We start from the raw sequence: 23,783 nt of genomic DNA, 5'->3' as shown, positions 1-23,783 counted from the left end.
ACCACGCGCGTGGTGCGCTACGTCGACGGCGAGCCGGTGGAGGAGCCGGATGAGCCCATGGAACCTGAGGACGAGCGACGGCCCAAGCGTCCGGGCGACCGGCCCGATGAGAAGGAGCCCAAGCATCCGCGACCGGACGAGCCGGAGCGTTTCACGTCACGCACCACGCGCACGGTCCACACCACGCGGTATACGAGCGGATCAGAGCCGCGCGAGCCGGGCGCCCCCGAAGATAAGGAGCCCCGCGAGCCGAGGGAACCCGGCCGGCAGCGCAGCCCGCAGGCGCGGCGGCCAGGTGAACGGCCGGACCGCCCCGGGCAACCGGATGACGAGGAACCGAAGTCGACCACGAAACGTCAGTCCTCGATCACCGACCGCTATCTGTCAAAAATATCCAAACAGCCCGGTCACGACGAGGAAAAACCCAAGTCCAGGCGCCCTGGAGATGACAAACCGAGGCGTCCAGGAGACGACAAACCGGGACATCCGGACGACGATAAACCTGGACGTCCTCGTGATGGCAGGCCAAGGCGCCCCGGGGAAAAATCTCCTGAAGATGGCTCACCAAGGAGACCGTCAAAGGGAAGGCCGGGCCGTCCAGGTGACGAGTCTCCCGACGAAGACCGTCCCGAAAGTCCTGACCGTCACATTGTCCGGACAACAAAGACGACGGTCACTTCACGGTACACATCTCAGTTCCCGGACGAGCCTGAAGATGACGAACCGAGACGGCCGGGCGACAAGAGACCCAGTCGCCCCGGAGATGACCGACCTGGACGGCCTGAAGACGACCAGCCGAAACGACCCCGAGAGGATCAGCCACGTCGTCCCGGGGACGACAAACCAGGTCGTCCCAGTGATAAAAAACCAAGTCGTCCGAGTGACCAAAAGCCAGGTCGACCGGATGACGACAAACCCGGTCGTCCTGGAGATGGCAAGCCCCGACGTCCCGGTGAAGAATCCCCTGAAGATGGTTCTCCGCGGAGACCGTCCAAGGGAAGGCCTGGCCGTCCTGGGGACGAGTCTCCTGACAGAGACCGTCCTGAAAGCCCTGACCGGTACACTGTCCAGAAAACGACGACAACAGTTACCTCGCGGTATACATCTCAATTCCCTGACGAGCCTGAAGATGACGAACCGAGACGCCCAGGAGACAAGAAACCGAGACGTCCCGGAGACGATAAACCCGGTCGTCCTGGAGATGGCAGACCTCGACGTCCTGGGGATGACAAACCAAGCCGTCCTGGGGATGACAAGCCGCGTCGTCCTGGAGATGACAAACCTGGACGTCCTGGAGATGACAAACCAGGCCGTCCTGGGGATGATAAGCCGCGTCGTCCTGGGGATGACAAACCAGGCCGTCCTGGGGACGATAAGCCGCGGCGTCCTGGGGATGACAAGCCACGTCGTCCTGGGGATGACAAACCAGGCCGTCCTGGTGATGATAAGCCGCGTCGTCCTGGTGATGACAAGCCCAGGCGCCCTGGTGACAAAACCCCTGAAGATGGCTCCCCGAGGAGACCGTCAAAAGGAAGACCCGATCGTCCTGGGGACGAGTCTCCTGACAGGGACCGCCCTGAAAGCCCTGGCCGTTACACTGTCCAGACAACAAAGACAACAGTTACCTCGCGGTATACATCTCAATTCCCTGACGAGCCTGAAGATGACGAACCGAGACGTCCCGGAGACAAGAAACCGAGACGTCCCGGAGACGACAAACCCGATCGTCCTGGAGATGACAAACCTGGACGTCCTGGTGATGACAAGCCACGTCGCCCTGGAGATGACAAGCCTGGTCGTCCTGGTGATGACAAGCCACGTCGCCTTGGAGATGACAAGCCACGTCGCCCTGGAGATGACAAACCTGGACGTCCTTGGGATGACAAACCAGGCCGTCCTGGGGATGATAAGCCGCGTCGTCCTGGTGATGATAAGCCCAGGCGCCCTGGTGACAAAACCCCTGATGATGGCTCTCCGAGGAGACCGTCAAAGGGAAGGCCTGATCGTCCTGGGGACGAGTCTCCCGACAGGGACCGTCCTGAAAGCCCTGACCGTTACACTGTCCAGACAACGAAGACAACAGTTACCTCGCGGTATACATCTCAATTCCCTGACGAACCTGAAGATGACGAACCGAGGCGCCCAGGCGACAAGAAACCGAGACGTCCCGGAGATGATAAACCCGGACACCCTGGAGATGACAAACCTGGACGTCCTGCGGATGACAAGCCAAGGCGTCCTGGCGATGACAAGCCACGTCGTCCTGGTGACGACAAGCCCGGACGCCCTGGGGATGACAGACCAGGTCGTCCTGGTGATGATAAGCCACGTCGTCCTGGAGATGACAAACCTGGGCGTCCTGGGGATGACAAGCCGCGGCGTCCTGGGGATGACAAGCCACGTCGTCCTGGAGATGACAAACCTGGACGTCCTGGGGATGACAAGCCGCGTCGTCCTGGAGACGACAAGCCAGGCCGTCCTGGGGATGACAAGCCTCGTCGTCCTGGTGATGATAAGCCAGGTCGTCCTGGAGATGACAAACCTGGACGTCCTGGAGATGAGAAGCCGCGGCGTCCTAGTGATGATAAGCCCAGGCGCCCTGGTGACAAAACCCCTGAGGATGGCTCCCCGAGAAGACCGTCAAAGGGGAGACCTGATCGTCCTGGGGACGAGTCTCCCGACAGGGACCGTCCTGAAAGCCCTGACCGCTACACTGTTCAGACAACAAAAACAACAGTTACCTCGCGGTATACATCTCAATTCCCTGACGAGCCTGAAGATGACGAACCGAGACGCCCAGGAGACAAGAAACCGAGACGTCCTGGAGACGACAAACCCGGTCGTCCTGGAGATGACAAACCTGGACGTCCTGGTGATGACATACCAGGCCGTCCTGGGGATGACAAGCCACGTCGTCCTGGTGATGATAAGCCAGGCCGTCCTGGAGATGACAAACCGCGGCGCCCGGGTGATGATAAGCCCAGGCGCCCTGGTGAAAAAACCCCTGAAGACGGCTCCCCGAGAAGACCGTCAAAGGGAAGACCTGATCGTCCTGGGGACGAGTCTCCCGACAGGGACCGTCCTGAAAGCCCTGATCGCTACACTGTCCGGACAACGAAGACAACAGTTACTTCGCGGTATACATCTCAATTCCCTGACGAGCCTGAAGATGACGAACCGAGGCGCCCGGGAGACAAAAAACCGAGACGTCCCGGAGACGATAAACTGGGTCGTCCTGGAGATGACAAACCTGGACGTCCTGGTGATGACAAACCGGGCCGTCCTGGGGATGACATGCCACGGCGTCCTGGCGACGACAAGCCACGTCGTCCTGGAGATGACAGACCTGGACGTCCTGGGGATGACAAACCGGGTCGTCCTGGAGATGACAAGCCGCGTCGTCCTGGAGATGACAAGCCACGGCGTCCGGGGGATGACAAACCTGGACGTCCTGGGGATGACAAGCCGCGTCGTCCTGGTGATGATAAGCCCAGGCGCCCTGGTGACAAAACCCCAGAAGATGGCTCCCCGAGAAGACCGTCACAGGGGAGACCTGATCGTCCTGGGGACGAGTCTCCCGACAGGGACCGTCCTGAAAGCCCTGATCGCTACACTGTCCAGACAACGAAGACGACAGTTACCTCGCGGTATACATCTCAATTCCCTGACGAGCCTGAAGATGACGAACCGAGACGCCCCGGAGACAAGAAACCGAGACGTCCCGGAGACGATAAACCCGGTCGTCCTGGAGATGACAAACCTGGACGTCCTGGTGACGACAAACCCGGTCGTCCTGGAGACGACAAGCCGCGGCGTCCTGGGGATGACAAGCCACGTCGTCCTGGGGATGACAAGCCCGGTCGTCCTGGAGACGACAAGCCGCGGCGTCCTGGGGATGACAAGCCACGTCGTCCTGGGGATGACAAGCCAGGTCGTCCTGGAGATGACAAACCTGGACGTCCTGGAGATGACAAGCCTCGTCGTCCTGGGGATGATAAGCCCAGGCGCCCTGGTGACAAAACCCCTGATGGTGGCTCCCCGAGAAGACCGTCAAAGGGGAGACCTGATCGTCCTGGGGACGAGTCTCCCGACAGGGACCGTCCTGAAAGCCCTGACCGCTACACTGTTCAGACAACGAAGACGACAGTTACTTCGCGGTATACATCTCAATTCCCTGACGAGCCTGATGATGACGAATCGAGGCGCCCAGGGGACAAGAAACCGAGACGTCCCGGAGACGATAAACCCGGTCGTCCTGGAGATGACAAACCTGGACGTCCTGGTGACGACAAACCAGGTCGTCCTGGAGACGACAAGCCGCGGCGTCCTGGGGATGACAAGCCACGTCGTCCTGGGGATGACAGGCCAGGTCGTCCTGGAGATGACAAACCTGGACGTCCTGGAGATGACAAGCCGCGTCGTCCTAGTGATGATAAGCCCAGGCGCCCTGGTGACAAAACCCCGGAAGATGGCTCCCCGAGAAGACCGTCAAAGGGGAGACCTGATCGTCCTGCGGACGAATCTCCCGACAGGGACCGTCCTGAAAGCCCCGACCGCTACACTGTCCAGACAACGAAGACGACAGTTACTTCGCGGTATACATCTCAATTCCCTGACGAGCCTGATGATGACGAACCGAGGCGCCCGGGAGACAAGAAACCGAGACGTCCCGGAGACGATAAACCCGGTCGTCCTGGAGATGACAAACCTGGACGTCCTGGTGACGACAAGCCCGGTCGTCCTGGAGACGACAAGCCGCGGCGTCCTGGGGATGACAAGCCACGTCGTCCTGGGGATGACAAGCCAGGTCGTCCTGGAGATGACAAACCTGGACGTCCTGGAGATGACAAGCCGCGTCGTCCTGGTGATGATAAGCCCAGGCGCCCTGGTGACAAAACCCCTGAGGATGGCTCCCCGAGAAGACCGTCAAAGGGGAGACCTGATCGTCCTGGGGACGAGTCTCCCGACAGGGACCGTCCTGAAAGCCCTGACCGCTACACTGTTCAGACAACGAAAACAACAGTTACCTCGCGATATACATCTCAATTCCCTGACGAGCCTGAAGATGACGAACCGAGACGCCCAGGAGACAAGAAACCGAGGCGTCCCGGAGACGACAAACCCAGTCGTCCTGGAGATGACAGACCTGGACGTCCTGGTGATGACAAACCTGGCCGTCCTGGGGATGACAAGCCACGTCGTCCCGGAGATGATAAGCCGCGGCGTCCTGGCGATGACAGGCCTGGTCGCTCTGGCGATGACAAGCCAGGTCGTCCCGGAGATGACAAGCCGCGTCGTCCTGGTGATGATAAGCCAGGTCGTCCTGGAGATGACAAACCTGGACGTCCTGGGGATGACAAGCCGCGTCGTCCTGGTGATGATAAGCCCAGGCGCCCTGGTGACAAGACCCCTGAAGGTGGCTCCCCGAGGAGACCGTCAAAGGGAAGACCTGATCGTCCTGGGGACGAGTCTCCCGACAGGGGCCGCCCTGAAAGCCCTGACCGCTACACTGTCCAGACAACGAAGACAACAGTTACCTCGCGGTATACATCTCAATTCCCTGACGAGCCTGAAGATGATGAACCGAGGCGCCCGGGAGACAAGAAACCGAGACGTCCTGGAGACGACAAACCCGGACGCCCTGGAGCTGACAAACCTGGACGTCCTGGGGATGACAAGCCAGGCCGTCCTGGGGATGACAAGCCGCGGCGTCCTGGTGATGATAAGCCCAGACGCCCTGGTGACAAAACCCCTGAAGATGGCTCCCCGAGAAGACCGTCAAAGGGAAGACCTGATCGTCCTGGGGACGAGTCTCCCGACAGGGACCGTCCTGAAAGCCCTGACCGCTACACTGTCCAGACAACAAAGACGACAGTTACCTCGCGGTACACATCTCAATTCCCTGACGAGCCTGAATGATGACGAACCGAGGCGCCCAGGAGACAAGAAACTGAGACGTCCCGGAGACGACAAACCCGGACGCCCTGGAGATGACAAACCTGGACGTCCTGGTGACGACAAACCCGGTCGTCCTGGAGACGACAAGCCGCGGCGTCCTGGGGATGACAAGCCACGTCGTCCTGGGGATGACAAGCCAGGTCGTCCTGGAGATGACAAACCTGGACGTCCTGGAGATGACAAGCCGCGTCGTCCTGGTGATGATAAGCCCAGGCGCCCTGGTGACAAAAGCTCCTGAAGATGGCTCCCCGAGAAGACCGTCAAAGGGAAGACCTGATCGTCCTGGGGACGAGTCTCCCGACAGGGACCGTCCTGAAAGCCCTGACCGCTACACTGTCCAGACAACAAAGACGACAGTTACCTCGCGGTACACATCTCAATTCCCTGACGAGCCTGAAGATGACGAACCGAGGCGCCCAGGAGACAAGAAACCGAGACGTCCTGGAGACGACAAACCCGGACGCCCTGGAGATGACAAACCTGGACGTCCTGGTGACGACAAACCCGGTCGTCCTGGAGACGACAAGCCGCGGCGTCCTGGGGATGACAAGCCACGTCGTCCTGGGGATGACAAGCCAGGTCGTCCTGGAGATGACAAACCAGGCCGTCCTGGGGATGAAAAGCCGCGGCGTCCTGGGGATGATAAGCCCAGGCGCCCTGGTGACAAAACCCCTGAAGATGGCTCTCCGAGGAGACCGTCAAAGGGAAGACCTGATCGTCCTGGGGACGAGTCTCCCGACAGGGACCATCCTGAAAGCCCTGACCGTTACACTGCCCGGACAACGAAGACCACAGTTACCTCGCGGTATACATCTCAATTCCCTGACGAGCCTGAAGATGACGAACCGAAGCGCCCAGGAGACAAGAAACCGAGACGTCCTGGAGATGACAAACCTGGACGTCCTGGAGATGACAAACCTGGACGTCCTGGTGATGACAAACCGGGCCGTCCTGGTGACAAGAAGCCGCGTCGTCCTGGGGATGATAAACCTGGACGTCCTGGGGATGAAAAACCAAGGCGTCCTGGTGAGAAGTCCCCTGATGATGGCTCCCCAAGGAGACCATCAAAGGCAAGGCCTGATCGTCCTGGTGACGAGTCTCCTGACAGGGACCGCCCTGAAAGCCCTGGTAGGTACACTGTTCGAACGACGAAGACGACAGTTACTTCGCGGTATACATCTGAATTTCCTGACGAGCCTGAAGATGACGAACCGAGGCGTCCAGGAGACAAGAAACCGAGACGTCCTGGAGACGACAAACCCGGTCGTCCTGGAGATGACAAACCTGGCCGTCCTGGTGATGACAGACCAGGCCGTCCTGGGGATGACAAGCCGCGGCGTCCTGGTGAGAAAACCCCTGAAGACGGCTCCCCGAGGAGACCGTCAAAGGGAAGACCTGATCGTCCTGGGGACGAGTCCCCCGACAGGGACCGTCCTGAAAGCCCTGACCGCTACACTGTTCAGACAACGAAGACAACAGTTACCTCGCGGTATACATCTCAATTCCCTGACGAGCCTGAAGATGACGAACCGAGACGTCCAGGGGACAAGAAACCGAGGCGTCCCGGAGACGACAAACCCGGTCGTCCTGGAGATGACAAACCTGGACGTCCTGGTGATGACAAACCTGGCCGTCCTGGGGATGACAAGCCACGTCGTCCCGGAGATGATAAGCCGCGGCGTCCTGGCGATGACAGGCCTGGTCGCCCTGGCGATGACAAGCCAGGTCGTCCCGGAGATGATAAACCACGTCGTCCTGGTGATGACAAGCCACGTCGTCCTGGTGATGATAAACCAGGTCGTGTTGGGGATGACAAGCCGCGTCGTCCTGGTGATGATAAGCCCAGGCGCCCTGGTGACAAAACCCCTGATGATGGGTCCCCGAGGAGACCGTCAAAGGGAAGACCTGATCGTCCTGGGGACGAGTCTCCTGACAGAGACCGCCCTGAAAGCCCTGACCGTTACACTGTCCGGACAACGAAGACAACAGTTACATCGCAGTATACATCTCAGTTTCCTGACGAACCTGAAGAAGACGAACCGAGACGTCCGGGAGATAAGAAACCGAGACGTCCTGGAGACGACAAACCCGGTCGACCTGGAGATGACAAACCTGGACGTCCTGGTGATGACAGACCAGGCCGTCCTGGAGACGATAAGCCGAGGCGCCCTGGTGATGATAAGCCGCGGCGTCCTGGCGATGACAGGCCTGGTCGTCCTGGCGATGACAAGCCAGGTCGTCCCGGAGATGATAAACCTCGTCGTCCTGGTGATGACAAGCCAGGTCGTCCTGGGGATGATAAACCACGTCGTCCTGGTGATGACAAGCCACGTCGTCCTGGTGATGATAAACCAGGTCGTCCTGGTGATGATAAGCCGCGGCGTCCTGGTGATGATAAGCCCAGGCGCCCTGGTGACAAAACCCCTGAAGATGGCTCCCCGAGGAGACCGTCAAAGGGAAGACCTGATCGTCCTGGGGACGAGTCTCCCGACAGGGACCACCCTGAAAGCCCTGATCGCTACACTGTCCAGACAACGAAGACAACAGTTACATCGCGGTATACATCTCAATTCCCTGACGAACCTGAAGATGACGAACCGAGGCGCCCAGGAGACAAGAAACCGAGACGTCCCGGAGACGATAAACCCGGTCGTCCTGGAGATGACAAACCTGGACGTCCTGCGGATGACAAGCCACGTCGTCCTGGTGACGACAAACCCGGACGCCCTGGGGATGACAGACCAGGTCGTCCTGGTGATGATAAGCCACGTCGTCCTGGTGATGACAAACCAGGTCGTCCTGGTGATGATAAGCCACGTCGTCCTGGTGAAGACAAACCAGGTCGTCCTGGTGACGATAAGCCGGGCCATCCTGATGATGACAAACCAGGTCGTCCTGGTGATCGGAAGCCTGGACGTCCTACTGATGGCAAGCCAAGGCGACCCAGTGAGAAATCCTCCGAAGATGGCTCCCCAAGAAGACCGTCGAAGGGAAGACCTGATCGTCCTGGGGACGAGTCTCCCGACAGGGACCGCCCTGAAAGCCCTGACCGGTACACTGTCCGGACAACAAAGACGACAGTTACCTCGCGGTATACATCTCAATTCCCTGGCGAACCTGAAGATGACGAACCGAGGCGCCCAGGCGACAAGAAACCGAGACGTCCCGGAGATGATAAACCCGGACACCCTGGAGATGACAAACCTGGACGTCCTGCGGATGACAAGCCAAGGCGTCCTGGCGATGACAAGCCACGTCGTCCTGGTGACGACAAGCCCGGACGCCCTGGGGATGACAGGCCAGGTCGTCCTGGTGATGATAAGCCACGTCGTCCTGGTGATGACAAACCAGGTCGTCCTGGTGATGATAAGCCACGTCGTCCTGGTGACGACAAGCCAGGTCGTGCTGGTGATGACAAGCCACGTCGTCCTGGTGATGACAGGCCAGGTCGCCCCGGGGATGACAAACCTGGACGTCCAGGCCGAGATAAATCAGATCATCCTGTTAATGGTAAGCCCAGACGTCCAGGTGAAAAATCTCCTGAAGATGGTTCCCCGAGAAGACCGTCGAAGGGTAGACCGGGGCATCCAGGTGACGAGTCTCCTGATAGGGACCGTCCTGAAAGTCCTGACCGCCACACTGTCCGGACGACGAAGACAATAGTGACTTCGCGGTACACAACCCAATACCCGGATGAACCGGATGAGCCGAGGCGTCCGGACGACCATAAACCAAGACAGCCTGGAGATGACAAGCATGGGCGTCCCGATACAGAGAAGCCAAGGCGTCCGGGAGATGAAAAGCCAGGCCGTCCTGGTGATGATAAACCAGGGCTTGTTCGTGGTGACAAGCCGAAACGCCCTGAGACCGATAAGCCTGGTCGGTCTGCTGATCGTCCGAAGTCGCCGCAGAAGGGAGATAGCCCTGTGCGCAGGAAGTCGCCTACTAAGGACTCGAAGCCTCTTGGACGGAGCCCCCTGAAATCGTCGGAATCGCCAGACAGAGGTGAGGAGGTGTTGAAGTATTATTCGTCTCCCGATGGCGAAGATATGCACGTGGCTGAAATCGTAAAGCGAGGTGTAACCACGAAGAAGGTGAAGAAAGCTCTGGTTGTGCATCCTCAAACTGGCGAGGAAATTACTCTTGAGGAGGCTCTTGAGCGGGGGGTCATCGACCAGGACACCTTTGATCAGTATGCCGCTGAAGGATACGTGGACGGTGCAGATGGTCAGGTGACGTACGATTCGCAGCTGATCGAAACATCCATCATTGTTCGCGATCCCAAGACTGGTGAAGAGGTTCCCCTAGAGGAGGCAGTCGAGAAGGGGTTAATAACCCGCGAGGACGCAAAGGAATTGGCGCAAGGCCAAATGCCTCAAGCTCCATCCGAACCGAAACCGGCTGATAAGGGACACAAGCCAGTCAAGAGAATTTCGGAGCCCAAATTCAGCGTCACTATTGGGCGGGCCAAGTCCATTGAGGCTGAGGAAGGCAAGCCGATTATCTTGCAGAAGGTCAGACGTAGAGTGGTGAAGCCCAAAGACGCCGTTGAGCGCAACATCGTCGATGAAGAGACGGCAGGCGTGTTGGAAAATCCTGACAACTTCAAAGGCGATCAGCGGCAGCCATGCACATTGCTAGATGCTCTCAAGCAAGGTAAAGTCGATGGGACGAAGGGTCATATCAAGGACCCTATGAAGGGAGACGATCTCACCATAGAGCAGGCGGTAGACCGCGGCGTGATCGACATATACCGTGGAAACTTGCTCATCCCCGTGGCCAGGTGCCTGACTTTCCCGGATGTAATGGATCAGGGGCTGTTCAACCCTCGTACCCAGCGCGTAATTCACCCTGAGACGGGCTCAGAACTCACCATCGAAGAGGCTCTTATCTGTGAGATATTGGATCCTCTCTCTCGGGTACTTGGGGCCACGGAGGAGCCCATCACGTTGCAGGATGCTATAGACCGAGGCTTCATCAACCCGGAGACAAATGAAATCCTCACAGAGGGCAAGCCAAAAACCATCTCCGAGGCCAACAGCGAGGGCTACTTCGACTGGAGCACGTATGCTAGGAACGATGATCTCCCACCACTGGGCATCACTTTCCCGGTGGCTGTGGAGCGCGGCTTCATCGAGCCGAAGAAGAAAGAACTGCTCAACAATGTCACGAAGGAGATGATCCCTCTGGAAGTTGCTATCGATGAGGACATGCTGATGGTACTGCCCTTCCCCCTGAGTCCAGACGCTGTTGATCTAATGGATGCGTTGGATCAGAATCTGATTGACGTCAAGAAGAAGACGTTCAGGCACCCAAAGAACAACGAAGTTATGCCCATCACTAAGGCTGTCGAAAACGGACTGATCCGTATCAAGCCGGTGCACCCTGAGGACGAACTGATGGCTCCCTGTGATGGTATCACAGAGACGCTCACACAGTACCACACCATTACCACCAGGACCATTCAGCTTACTGCTGGACACATCCTGCATGGGCCGGATCAGGTCAAAAACCTGAAAACTGGCGAGATCATCTCCATTGACGACGCTCGTGAGCGTGGCATCGTAAAGGATGACGACGAAACGGTGGAAGAATACACCACGCGGGAGATCAAGATGTCGTTTACTGAGGCCGTGAAGAAGGGTCTCATTTGCTTCAAGACCAAAACGTACACTGATCCTCACACCGGTGAGAAAATCCCTCTGACGGACGCCATAGAGAAGGGAATTCTCAAACCCACCGACATACTGGAGCCCAGCGAGCAGCTCAAAACACCTATGGACCTCGTGCAGGCTGGACTGAACATCTACGACAAGAAGTCCAAACGGTTTAGGGATCCCAAGTCTGGGCGTCCTCTCACGCTCAAAGACGCAACTGACAAGAAGATAATTGACAAGGAGTCATCCGTGGTCGAGGTGACCACCGGGCACACCTACACCGTAAAAGATGGCATGGATAAGAGGAAGATCGATCCAGTCAGTGGGGACGTTACCAATCCCAGAACTGGCAGGAGAACTCCCCTGGACGACGCCATCAAGCAGGGTCTCATCGCCTCCATTGATATCAACATCCCCAAGGGCCAGTCGCTGATCGATTTTGCCAAGAAGGCTGTTAAGAAGCGGGAGGACGAGGAGCCCAAGGAGGAGAGTCCAAAAGCTCCAACGGAGGTGCCGGACGGCAAGTCGCCGGAGAAGTACGTCACCGGCAAGAAGCCGGGCAAGTACGCGCCTCTCCCCAAGAAGCCGCGGATGACCATTGAAGAGGCGATATGTGCGGACGAGATCGAACCGCAGCAGTGTATCGTCGTCATCCCCGTTACCAAGAAACGCATCCCCGTGCGCGACATTGTCTCCAAGAAGATTATGTCCCTGGAAAGTGTGATAGAGGTAACCAGCAGAGTAGAGGTAACACTGATAAAGGAGGTGTCCGTAGTAGTCTCCTCTACCAGGAAAGAGCCTTCTCGCAGACGGCCAGGTACGGAAGAGGAGCGGCCGTGGCACGAAAGGTCAGCTCCCGAGGAGCCGTCCCGCAGGTCCCCGACTTCTGAGGACAGGCCGCGCCGTAAATCACCTGGGAGGGAGGAACCGTCGCGAGGTTATGCTCCTGAAGATGAACCCAGCCGCGGATTACCTTCTGATGAGGAACCGTATGACAAGCAGACTACCAAGTACGAACGTGCTCCGAAGTCGCCAGTGAAAGATGAACCTACTCGGAGACACCCTGGCAAGAGCGAACCGCTTAAAAAGACGCCCGCTGAGGAGAAACCTTCGCGCAGAGCGGCTCCAGGCAAAGATTCCGAGCCAGCCCGAAAGGCGCCTACGGGGACTGAGCCGTCTCACAGGGCTCCAAACGGAGAGGAGCCTCTTTATACCACCAAGAAGCCAGGCAAGTACACACCTCTGCCGAAAAAGCCTAGAATGACTATAGAAGAGGCGATCTGCGCCGACGAGATCGAACCTAAGCGGTGCGTGGTTATCTTACCCGTAAATGGCAAACGCATCCCTGTGAGTGACATCGTCTCCAAAAAGATCATGTCACTGGAGAGTGTAATTGAGGTGACGAGCAGGACTGAGGTGACGCTCATTGAGGAGGTCTCAATCGTCGTGTCCTCTTCGAGGAAGGAACCCACCCGCAGACCGAAAGAGGAGCCCACCCACAGGACTCCTGGGAAGGAGTTGCCAGGGCGCAAATCTCCCACCAAGGAAGAGCCGGGTCGTGGATCGCCGACCAAGGACGAGCCTTCTCGCAGAAGCCCCACTAAGGACAAGCCGTATCGCAGACAGCCTAGCGACGACGAGTCGCCGCGACGTCGTCCAACCAAGGACGAGCCTTCGCGTCCCAGCGCAGTCGAGCGCCTCGAGAAGGACAAGGAGCCGTCAGAGCCCAGCCGGCGGTCGCCAACGAAGACGTCCCGGCTCACACATGAGGTTGAGCCTCCCAAGGTGCCGGAGAAGTATGTGACCGTGAAGCAGGTCAAATACACCCAGCTGCCGAAGAAGCCGAAGGTGACGCTGCAGGAAGCCATCGACACGGACCAAATCGAGCCCAACCGCAGTATCTTGATCATCCCGGCCACCGACAAGCGCATCCCCGTGCGCGACATAATCGCCAAGAAGACGATGTCGCTGGAGAGCGTGGTGATGGTCATGAGCCGGACGGAGGTGGTGCTGGTGGAGGAGGTGTCGACCATCGTGCGCCGCCTGCTGCGACCCGCCTCCGCCATCGAAGCGGGCATCTACGAGCCGCAGAGCGGCAGCTTCATGAACCCGGAGACGCAGGAGCCGGCCACCTTCAAGTCGCTGGTGACGCTCGGCATCATGGCTCCCGAGGTCGTGCGCGTCCTGGACATGCAGATGAACCGCTTTGTGCCCGTGGACGAGGCGATCGAGCAGCAGATCATCGACGCCGAGACGGGCGACATTCACGACGCCAAGTCGGGCGAGACCGTCAGCTTCTTCCGCGCCGTCAAGGAGGGTCTCGTCAAGCCGGAGGAAGAGAAACCAACCAACATCCCCTTCAGTCGTATCCTGGACAAGGGCTGGTACAAACCCAAGCGCGGCACGGTGAACGTTCCTGGCTACGACAAGCCCGTTCCGCTCGGCGAGGCATTCCGCAACAGCGTGGTGAACCTGGACACGGTACTTGTGATCGACAAGCACGCCAACGAGTACGTGCCGGTGATGCAGGCTGAAGAGAACGGCCTGGTGGACCTGCTCGATGGCACAGTGAAGGACACGGACCGCGGCAGGGATATCCCGATATCCGAAGCGGTCAACAAGGGATTGGTGATCCCTCGTCGCGTGCCGATGTCGCTGGAGGCGGTCATCCGTCGCGAACTGTACCGTCCCGGTACCGGTAAAATAGTGGTACCCGGCACCGACGAGCCGGTGCCCTTAGACGAGGCCATCAACCGACGCATTATCGATGCTGAGTCGTCGCAGATCAAGGACACGCAGAAGAGCGAATCGGTGACGCTGGAGCGGGCCATTGCTACGCGCCTGGTGGACGTAACCACCGGCCAGGTGAACGACACGCGCAGCGGCCACAGCAGGCCGCTGGACGAGGCGTATCGCGACGGTCTGATCTGGACCAAGCCGATGCCGGTCGACCTCACGGACGCCGTGCAGCTGGGACTGTACGAGCCGGAGACGGGCACCATCGTGGACCCGGCCAGTGGCGAGGACGTCACTCTGCGCCAGGCGGTGGAACTGAAGATCATCAACGTCGAGTCCATCATCGTGGTGGACGTGGAGACGAAGGTGATCCACACGTATGACCGCGCCGTGCGGGTCGGCCTGGTTGACACCGAGCGGGGTGTGCTCCGCCAGCCAGGACGAGAGGTTCCGCTGGACCGCGCGTTCGACGAGGGCATGCTGGTCGAGCGAAAGGCGCCGCTTGCCCTGCAGGAGTTCGTCGAGAAGGAGCTGTACGAGAAGACCACCGGCCACCTGATCATCTTCCGCACCAAGGAGCGCGTCACGATCGAAGAGGCGATCACGCGCACCGAAATCAACATTTTCGCGGACACCATGAAGCACCCGGACACGAACGAGGTGCTCAACCTTACTGAGACGATCGAGCGCGGTTTCCTCAACCCCGTGTCGGGCACGGTGACGGATCCGCACACGGGCGAGGAGGTCAACCTGGTCGAGGCGATAGAGCACGAGGTGCTGCTGCCGGCACCCAAGCGCGTGCCGCTGCGCGAGGTGTTCGAGAAGAACATGTACGACGCGCGCACCGGCCGCATCGTCGATCCGGACACGCATGAGAGCCACACCGTGGAGCGGGCCATCAAGATCCGGCTGGTGGACGTGTCGTGCACAATTGTGCGCGACGAGAGGAAGAGTCGCGTCACCAGCTTCCCGCGTGCGATCCGCGAGGGTCTCGTCAACGGCACGGCGGGTCTCTACTGTCCGGACAAGACGCGTCGCATGCCGCTGAACGAGGCGTTCAAGGAGGGTTTCATCTCGGATGTGCAGTTGCCGATGTCCGTCAAGGACGCGATTCAGAAGGGCGTCTACGACGAGGACACGGGCCTGTTCTTCGACCCGGCAACGGCAGACTGGCTGACGTTGCTTGAGGCGGTGGATCGCGGCATCCTGGACGAGAAGTCGGTGCTGGTGCGCGACACGATCCGCGGCTTCTGGAAAAACGTCGACCTGATGGAGGCGATGCGCCGGCGCCTGGTGGAGCCCGACTCCGCGCGCGTCAAGAACTTCGAGACGCACTCGGACTACTCGCTGCTGGAGGCGTTCGAGGTCGGTCTGGTGGTGGACAGCCAGTACTCGCTGTCGCTGCAGCAGGCCATCAAGGACGGCATGTACGACGACGAGACTGGCCGCTTCACCGACCCCGTGTCCGGCTGGAAGGTCAGCCTGCACGACATCATCAAGCGCTTCATCATCAACCCGGGTCTGCCCTGCTACTTTGACAGGGAGGAAGAGCGCCTGCTCAACCTGAACGAGACGTGCCGAGCGGGCATCATCGATCGGCGCCGCGGCACCTTCCGCCATCCGAAGACCGGCTACGACATCTCCCTGAGCGAGGCTCTCCGCAAGGGCTTGATCATCGACTTTGAGAAACCGATGAGCCTCTACAACCTGGTGCACATGGGCTTCTACGACCCGCAGACTGGGAAGATCGTGCAGCCGCGCACCGGCCGCAAACTGACGCTGGAGGACGCCGTCAAGCATCATCTGCTCGACGCCAAGAAGTCGCCAGTGAAGCACAGCAAGACAGGCAGGTTCCACAGCTTCGCCGATGCTGTCAAGGAGGAGTTCGTGGACGCCCAGAATGGCTGGTATGTGATACCAGGCACCAAGGAGAAAATCACCATGATCGAGGCAAAGAAACTCCGCTACATTGTGCCCAGCGAGCGGCCGCTTCGAATTATCGACGCCATCAAGTTCCAGCTCTGCAACCTGGAGACAGGCAAGTTCTCGGATCCGAACACCGGCGACCACTTGGATTTGCACGACGGCATTCAGCGCGGTCTGCTCTGCGCCAAGACGACCAAGTTCAATGACACAGTACAGGGCAAGCACAAGCGCCTGCTGACTGCCGTCAAGGAGGGCAACATCCAGACGTCGAAGGGCCGCGTCATCGACACCTTCACTAAGCGGCCGTACAACTACAGCGTGGCGTTCGACCGCGAGCTGCTCGTGACGGAGGACGCGGCGCCGGAGGAGACGGTCAGCGTCGAGCACATCATGAAGCAGGAGGCCACCAGCGCGTACGCCGCCCGGCCCGGCGACCGCGAAAATCTCGTCAACTACAGCCTGGAGGAGGCCATCAAGGAGCTGATCATAAACCCGGAGACGGCCGTGGTGCTGGACCCGGCCTCCAAGGAGCTGCGGCCGCTCAAGCAGGCGCTCAGCGACGGCCTGATCGAGCTGAAGCACCGCGCGATGATCGACGTGAGCACGGGCCGGCTGACGCCGCAGGTAGTGCTGTTCGAGGGACACACGGTGCTGTACCTGCGGGCGCCGGTGGCCTTCCAGGACGCGGTGGACAGCGGCGCGCTGAACGTGCAGCACGCGCGCTACATCGAACCCTCCTCGCGCCAGGCAGTCACGCTGAAGAAGGCCTTTGAGTTGGGCTTCATCGACCCCCACACGGTGCTGATGAAGGACACGAAGCGGTCGAGGCTGGTGAAGTTGCCCGACGCCTTCGAGGAGGGTCTGATCGAGGAGGACAAGGGCATGGTGCAGGACACGGAGAAGGGACACTTCCTCACCCTGGAGGCGGCCATCAAGGAGGGCGTCATCGTGACGCCGCGCTACTGCTTCTCCGTGCTGGAAGCGCTCGACTGCGACTTGTACGACCTGGACCGCGAACGCTTCGTCGACCCGTTCACAGACCGTTGCATCCCGCTGTCCGAGGCCATCTCCTCGGGTCTGATCGACCCCACAACGGTGTTGATCCGCGATCCGATGTCAGACCGGCTGCACCACCTGCTGGCCGCCATCGAGGAGGGCCTGGTGACACCAAATGCCGGTGACATCCGTCAGGTGGACCACTTCATCAGCATCGTGGAGGCGCACCGCCTGGGCCTGCTCGTGCCCGCCGAGACGAGGGTAAGGGGCGCGCTCGGTCGGACGGGGCGCTGCGGCGTCCCGTCCGGCCGGCCGCCCTCGCACCTGCCTCCTCCCGACTAACGCTGACGACGGGGACGGCCGCTTCCGGCGGCGGCTGCTTTGAGGCGACGACCATCGGCCCAGGGAGGGCGCGGAGCGACTGAGACAGACTGGCCGGGCGTCCGTCCGGGCCGCTGACTGCTGGCCGCGGCGCCGCGCCGTTTTGTGGTGCAGTCCGTGGGGGGATGAGCTCCGACCTGCTCGGCGGGCGTGGCTGCCGGCCCGCTCCTGTCCCGGGAGAGTCGGGCTGGCGGCCCAGCGCCCGCCCATCCGCTAACGCCTTGTGTGTGAGCGATTACTGACACGCGGAGTGCATGTGCGTTGTTGTTCTGCACGTTGTTGCTGTTGCTTGCGATACCCAGTGTATTTGGCTTCCTTGCGTCAGCTGGTGAAGTCATGGTGCCTGCGCTAACCAGTGTAGTTTAGTTGCTTGCGCTAACCAGTGATGTTGGTGCTGCTTGCGTATACCAGTGTCGTGTGCCTGCCGTGAAGGTAATGACTAATCCTCTCCTCTGCTTGGACCGCCTAACAGGACCGACATTCGTGTGGTGTGTGATGGCGTGCACGTACTTGCATGCGAGCGTAACATAACCCGACATCGTCGTTGCTGCGTTAGGGTATATTTTAGCTATTTATCCGGGCTGTACAATTTACTGGGGGGTTGGGCGTGCCGCATCGGACATGTTTGCGCCAGTGAAACCACTGACCCTCTGTTAATCAGCAACCTGTGGCGGTTTACAGCAAGCGGTGATCGAGAAGTACCGCCATTGCGACGACTCGATCTCCAAGTTCCTGGACTGGGTCGAGAAGATGGAGCGGCGACTGGCCAACCAGGAGCAGGTCCAGGAGGACGTCTCCAACCTCCGCAACCAGATCAACGTGGTCAAGGTCAGATGGCTGCCCAGCTCCTAAGAAGAAAGGACGTGTTTTCATGCCGCGTGAACGGTCTGAGTGATCCTTGCAGCGACCGGTGTGGAGAGCTGAGTTCAGTCTGACGCGGCGTGGCCACGCGAGACATCTTGTGGTGTGGCATGGGGCTGAGGTGGCGGCCGACCCGCGGTGGTGTGTGCCCGCTCCGCGCATGCGCCTGTCGCCGCCCCGCCGCCTCAGCTGACTCCGGCGAGTGCCCGCAGGCGATCAAGGACGAGGTGAAGGACCAGCAGCGGCCGGTGTCGTCGGTGCTGGACCAGGTGCAGGACGTGATGGAGAAGGGCGGCGAGGTGCTCTCCAAGGACGAGATCAAGCAGCTGGAGAAGAACGGCCGTGAGCTGCGTCAGAGGTCAGCCGATGGCACGCGCCGCGGCCGAGTGGCCTGCCGCGCCGCCGCTCAGTGGGATGCCGCACAGAACGGTCTAAATGGCCATTGGGCGCAGACCTATGCCGCGTATTGGCACGCGTCGTTTGCTGGACTTGGCTTTACCTCGGGGGGGGGGGGGGGGGAGACGAAGTCATTTCAAGTTTTTTTCATTATTTGATGCTGACAAAAACAAGTGTTTAGCTTGTGAGCAGAGCAGAACCGGTCTTCGTCATTGCGAAATAACGCCGAGCGCGTGAACTGAGGCGGGCAGAGCCGACCGGCCCTCGGCATGACATGCTCGTGATTATCCCTGTCTGGAGTGTTCGTCACCAGGCACTGTCCTGACGGGGCCCCGACCTGCGCGCTCCTCAGGTACGACACGGTGACAGACCGCACTGATCAGCTGCTGCGCCGCCTCACCTCCTGCCTGGACGAGCTGAGCAAGTACCGCACCGATCTGGTCACCTTCCAGGTAGGCCCCGAGCGACGGCCGAGCCTCGCCTGCTGCCTGCACGGTCAGGAGCGTGCAACCCGTGCTTTGTGCTGTTGTGGTGCAAGTCGCATATTGGTCCTCATTCGCGGGGTAGTGGTTGCCCAGGTTCCGAAAGCGCTCGCTGCCTGTTACTGAACTTCTCGTCGGGGGAAATATTAGACCTCAAGAGAATGATTCATTGCGAGTTTCAATGAAGGTGTTGTTCGCAAGCGCACCGTCTGTTTCGTCTGTTGGGGCGATGTAATGGCTCTGTTGGGGTCCGAGAGTTGTCGCGTGTGCACTCCTGACGTGGTGCCATCTGTCAACAGACCTGGCTGTCAAGCGCAACCAGGACGCTGGTGGACAAGGAGCGGTTGCTCTCCGACCTCACCAAGCTGAAGGCCAACGAGCAGAGCTGCAAGGACTTCGTCAACGACGTGATCGCGCACCAGGCCGACCTGCGCTTCATCACGGTCGCCGCGCAGAAGTTCATCGACGAGAGCAAGGAGTACCTGAAGACGCTCAATGATTTCCGCACTAAGCTGCCGCAGCGTCTGGGCCACATCGAGCCGCACGAGTACCTGGTGAAGCAGGAGGTGACGCACGTGACGCAGACCTTCCAGGACCTGCTCAACCGCGCCAACAAGCTCTCCGACAAGATGAACAGCATCGGCGGCCGGCAGCGCGAGTACCAGGACGCGCTGGACCGCGCGCTCAAGTGGCTGCAGGAGGTGGAGCCGAAGGCGGAGAAGGTGATGAACGAGCCGGTGGCCGCCGAGCCGCGCGGGGTGCAGGACCAGCTGGACCGCGCGCGCCAGCTCAACAACGACATGCTCTCGCAGGGCAAGCTGTTCGACAACGCCACCGCGTCCGCCACGCAGCTGGTGAAGGCGCTCGAGGACCAGATCAGCCCGAAGGAGGGCGAGCGCATCACGAGGCCGCCAGAGGAGCTGGCCGACAAGTACCGCCGGCTCTCCGACGCCGTCATCGACCGCTGCCAGGCGCTGGACATGGCGCTGGTGCAGTCGCAGGGCGTGCAGGACGGCCTCGACTCGCTGATGGCGTGGCTGAATCAGGCCGAGGCGCGGCTCAAGTCCATCCTGAAGCCGGCCAGTCTGAACCGCGAGCGCCTGACGGAGCAGGTGCAGGAGCAGCGGCTGCTGCAGACCGACATCGACTCGCACCAGCCCAGCGTCGACCAGATCCAGCGCTCGGCCGAGGAGCTGCTGCAGACGCCGTCCAACGCGCGCATCGCCAAGAAGATCGAGCAGAAGCTGAAGGACCTGACGACGCGCTTCGACAAGCTGAAGACCAAGTGCCACGAGCGGGGCGTGCTGCTCGATGAGGTCTCGTCGCAGATGGACTCGTTCTGGACCAAGTCGGAGCGGTTCGAGCACTGGTTCATCGAGATCATCGAGGTGGTCGAGTCGCACGAGATTATCAAGCTGAACGTCGAGTCGTACACGGCCAAGATGGACGAGGTGGCGCGTCAGGCGGAGGCCAAGCGGCCCGAGTACGAGGCTGTGGTCACCGTCGGCAACAGCCTTGTCTCCAAGAAGGACGTCACCGACACCGCCATCACCAAGGAGAAAGTCAAGGTCAGCGACTTCCGCTTGCTGCCTTTCACGCCCGTGGCGTTCTGCCTCTGTTATTGAAGTACTATTGACGGACCTTTCGAGACGGCAGAAGTGATCTATTGGGCTACCCAAGTATTGGTTTTCTCGGTAGCTCAAAGCAAAGTCACGGGTCATCCGCCTGTGTCAACACTGGGACCCCACTGCACTTGATGCAAATGGTTGTGTGGACGCGGATTTCTCACAACCCAAATAATCATCGTCGTCCAGCCTCCTCCAGTCACTTCGTCGTCTTGCTTTCCCCCGCCGCAGCCCCCCCCCCCCCCCCTGGTGCCCGTCCCCCTCTCGCTGACGGTATCTCTCTCCCATTCTCGACGGCAGGAGATCGAGTCGCAGTGGAACGAGCTGCAGGAGCTGCTGGACGAGCGGCTGCGCGAGGGTCGCACGCGCTCCGACTCGCTCAGCGCCTACGAGAAGCTGAAGGAGGACGTGCTGGAGTGGCTGACCAGGATGGAGAGCAGCATCGACGCCCTGCAGCCGGTGGCTGTTGACCAGGCCCTGCTGAAGCAGCAGAGCGACGAGCTGAAGGTGAGAGCCGCGAGCGACGGCTGGGCGCGAACGGGCGCGGGATGCGGGCGGTTAGGTGTCGGAAAACACGCGGACGTTTGAGTCCGTGGTTGATGATGTAAACTTGTTTGTCTGCGGTTGAGATGGCGGCTAGACGGTTGAAGAAGCCTTGTTTAGCTTGATCTGGTCTAAGCTTAAAATGGACTGCTACCTTTTTAGTAAACATGCGTTTGGGTCCAAGTGCGTGGAGTGCAAAAAAGCCAGATGATTTCATTGCTCTGTCGCATTCAAAGGATATGGATAAGGAAAGGAGGTGGATATGGTTTTTTCGCCCGGGTCGCACGTCACTCGCTGTCATTTTTTACGAGCCCATGCTCCTCTGTCTGTCGCACACTTCGGTCACTGGCTACCCCCACCCCACCGCTTGACTCCCCCTCCGCTTCCGCAGCCGCTGATCAAAGAGCACAGCTCGTTCATGCCCACCATCGAGAAGGTCAACGACCTGGGCAACCAGTACGACGCGCTGCTGCGCGGTCGCGCCGACACGCCGGCGCGCAGGCGCTCCTCGGTCACGCCCGCCAAGCGCTCCTCCGTGTCCCACGGACGCCGCTCGGTCTCCAGCCCGCTCACGCCCGGTACGTGGCTCGGCCGTCGGCCGTCTCCCGCTGTGAGATGCTGCGGCAGTGTGTTGTGGTGGGAGGCGAGCGAATCTCTGTCATTGGAGGATCTGCTGACTGAATGGTTTGCGTATGTCGCGTATCTGTGCATCCCTGTGTTTGTGTAGGTCTGCGTGCCTGATGAATAACGCTGTATTGCGTTTTTGGCTGTCTTGCAATTTTATCGGTTTTGATCGCCTTATTGCATGTCGAGCATTGTCGGCCGGCACAGTGCCTCCCGAATGTCATTAATGGCTTTCTACCTCGCACGCAAACTCATCAACCTCACTATACCAAACCTCAAACTCATCAACCTTCCTGGCCGAACGATAGCCGTATTGTGCGTAGCCCGCTGCCGGTGTGTGTCCCGCCCATCCGCTGGCGCCTGCGCGTCGCGTGCGGTGTCATCCGTGCGCCTTGGCACCTCTGCTCGGCTGACGGCGGCCGGCCCTTGCAGTCCGCAAGGCGTCGTTCGACCTGCGCGGCTCGTCCCCGGCGCGTAGTCCGTTCCTGTCTCGCGGCGACACCAACGATGGCTTCTTCAACCTGGACGGTAGGTGGCGCGGCGGTCCTCCGCCAGCGTGCGGTCCGAGCGCAGCTGTCCGTGCCTCCCGCCAGGCAGCGACGGTTTGTGATTTATCTCGATTAGAGGGTGAGGAGATTTGGAAGTTGGTTACTCGTCTTGTCCTACATATGCGTGAGATTGTAAACGGTTTGAGGCTCACACCCGAGGTAGCAGTCTCCAGAAACCGAGCTTGTGGTCGTGCCCTGACCCGAACTGGAATAAACTGACCTGAGTTGGACTGGGCTGGCCTGACCTGACCTGACCTGACCTGACCTGACCTGACCTGACCTGACTGTCCGGCCCTCAGACCTGTCGCCGATCCAGAGCCAGCTCAACGAGATCAACAACCGCTACCAGATGGCGGGCACGCGGCTGACCGACCGGCAGGCGGACATCGACACCGTCAGCGACGAGGTGCGTCGCCACATGGACACGCTGAAGAAGCTGCAGCAGTTCCTGGACAAGACGGAGCGCCAGCTGCCGCGCGACGCCGTGCCGCAGAGCCGCGACGAGGCTGACAAGCAGCTGCGCACCCGTGCAGAAGCTGGCCGAGGACGTGGGCGAGCGGCAGCCGTCACTGGACGGCCTGAAGACGCAGGCGGGCGAGCTGCTGCGCCGGCGGCCCGGCGTGCCCGGCGCCGACCTGCTGCAGGACTCGCTCACCGACGTGGTGGAGCGCTGGCGCGCGCTGCAGGAGCGGCTCAAGGCGCGCCAGAAGCACCTGCAGGACAGCCGTCAGTTCTTCGACACGCACGAGCAGCTGACCAACTGGCTGCAGGCGAAGGAGAAGATGCTGACGGTGCTGGGGCCGCTGAGCTCCGACCCACGGCTCGTGCAGATGCAGAGCCAGCAGGTGGCCGTGCTGAGGGACGAGTTCGCCAATCAGTACCCGACCCTGCAGACGCTGAACCGCGTCGGCCAGGCGCTGGTGGACGAGGCGGAGCCGGACAGCCCCACTGCCAGCAAGGTGAGTTGCCCGGTGGGTCAGGCGGGTCCGGGTACATTGCAGCGTCCGGTATTGGCTTCTCCGTAGCCCTGCTTGCACCCCGCGTTCTCCG

At 60.2% G+C, this 23,783-nt stretch overlaps 1 protein-coding gene across 1 annotated transcript in view; it reads left to right on the top strand.

Annotated features, from left to right (window-relative positions):
• The window catches only part of LOC119105729 (dystonin-like), a gene marked incomplete at its 5' end in the record, with an annotated part of 124,916 nt that overhangs the window by 73,640 nt on the left and 27,493 nt on the right, over nucleotides 1-23,783 (top strand). The window contains 9 exon segments of the mRNA XM_037229215.1: nucleotides 18,336-18,482; nucleotides 18,728-18,873; nucleotides 19,264-19,363; nucleotides 19,693-20,961; nucleotides 21,319-21,525; nucleotides 21,953-22,139; nucleotides 22,618-22,713; nucleotides 23,033-23,256; nucleotides 23,258-23,692. Of these exon segments, the coding sequence (XP_037085110.1) occupies nucleotides 18,336-18,482; nucleotides 18,728-18,873; nucleotides 19,264-19,363; nucleotides 19,693-20,961; nucleotides 21,319-21,525; nucleotides 21,953-22,139; nucleotides 22,618-22,713; nucleotides 23,033-23,256; nucleotides 23,258-23,692 (2,811 nt within the window).

The sequence above is a fragment of the Pollicipes pollicipes genome, unplaced genomic scaffold (genome assembly GCF_011947565.3).
Source record: "Pollicipes pollicipes isolate AB1234 unplaced genomic scaffold, Ppol_2.1 Scaffold_6138;HRSCAF=7277_pilon_pilon_pilon, whole genome shotgun sequence".
In the NCBI taxonomy this organism is placed as follows: domain Eukaryota; kingdom Metazoa; phylum Arthropoda; class Thecostraca; order Pollicipedomorpha; family Pollicipedidae; genus Pollicipes; species Pollicipes pollicipes.
The sequence above is the reverse complement of the archived record's forward strand: the minus strand, read 5'-3'. Positions and strand labels throughout refer to the sequence as shown.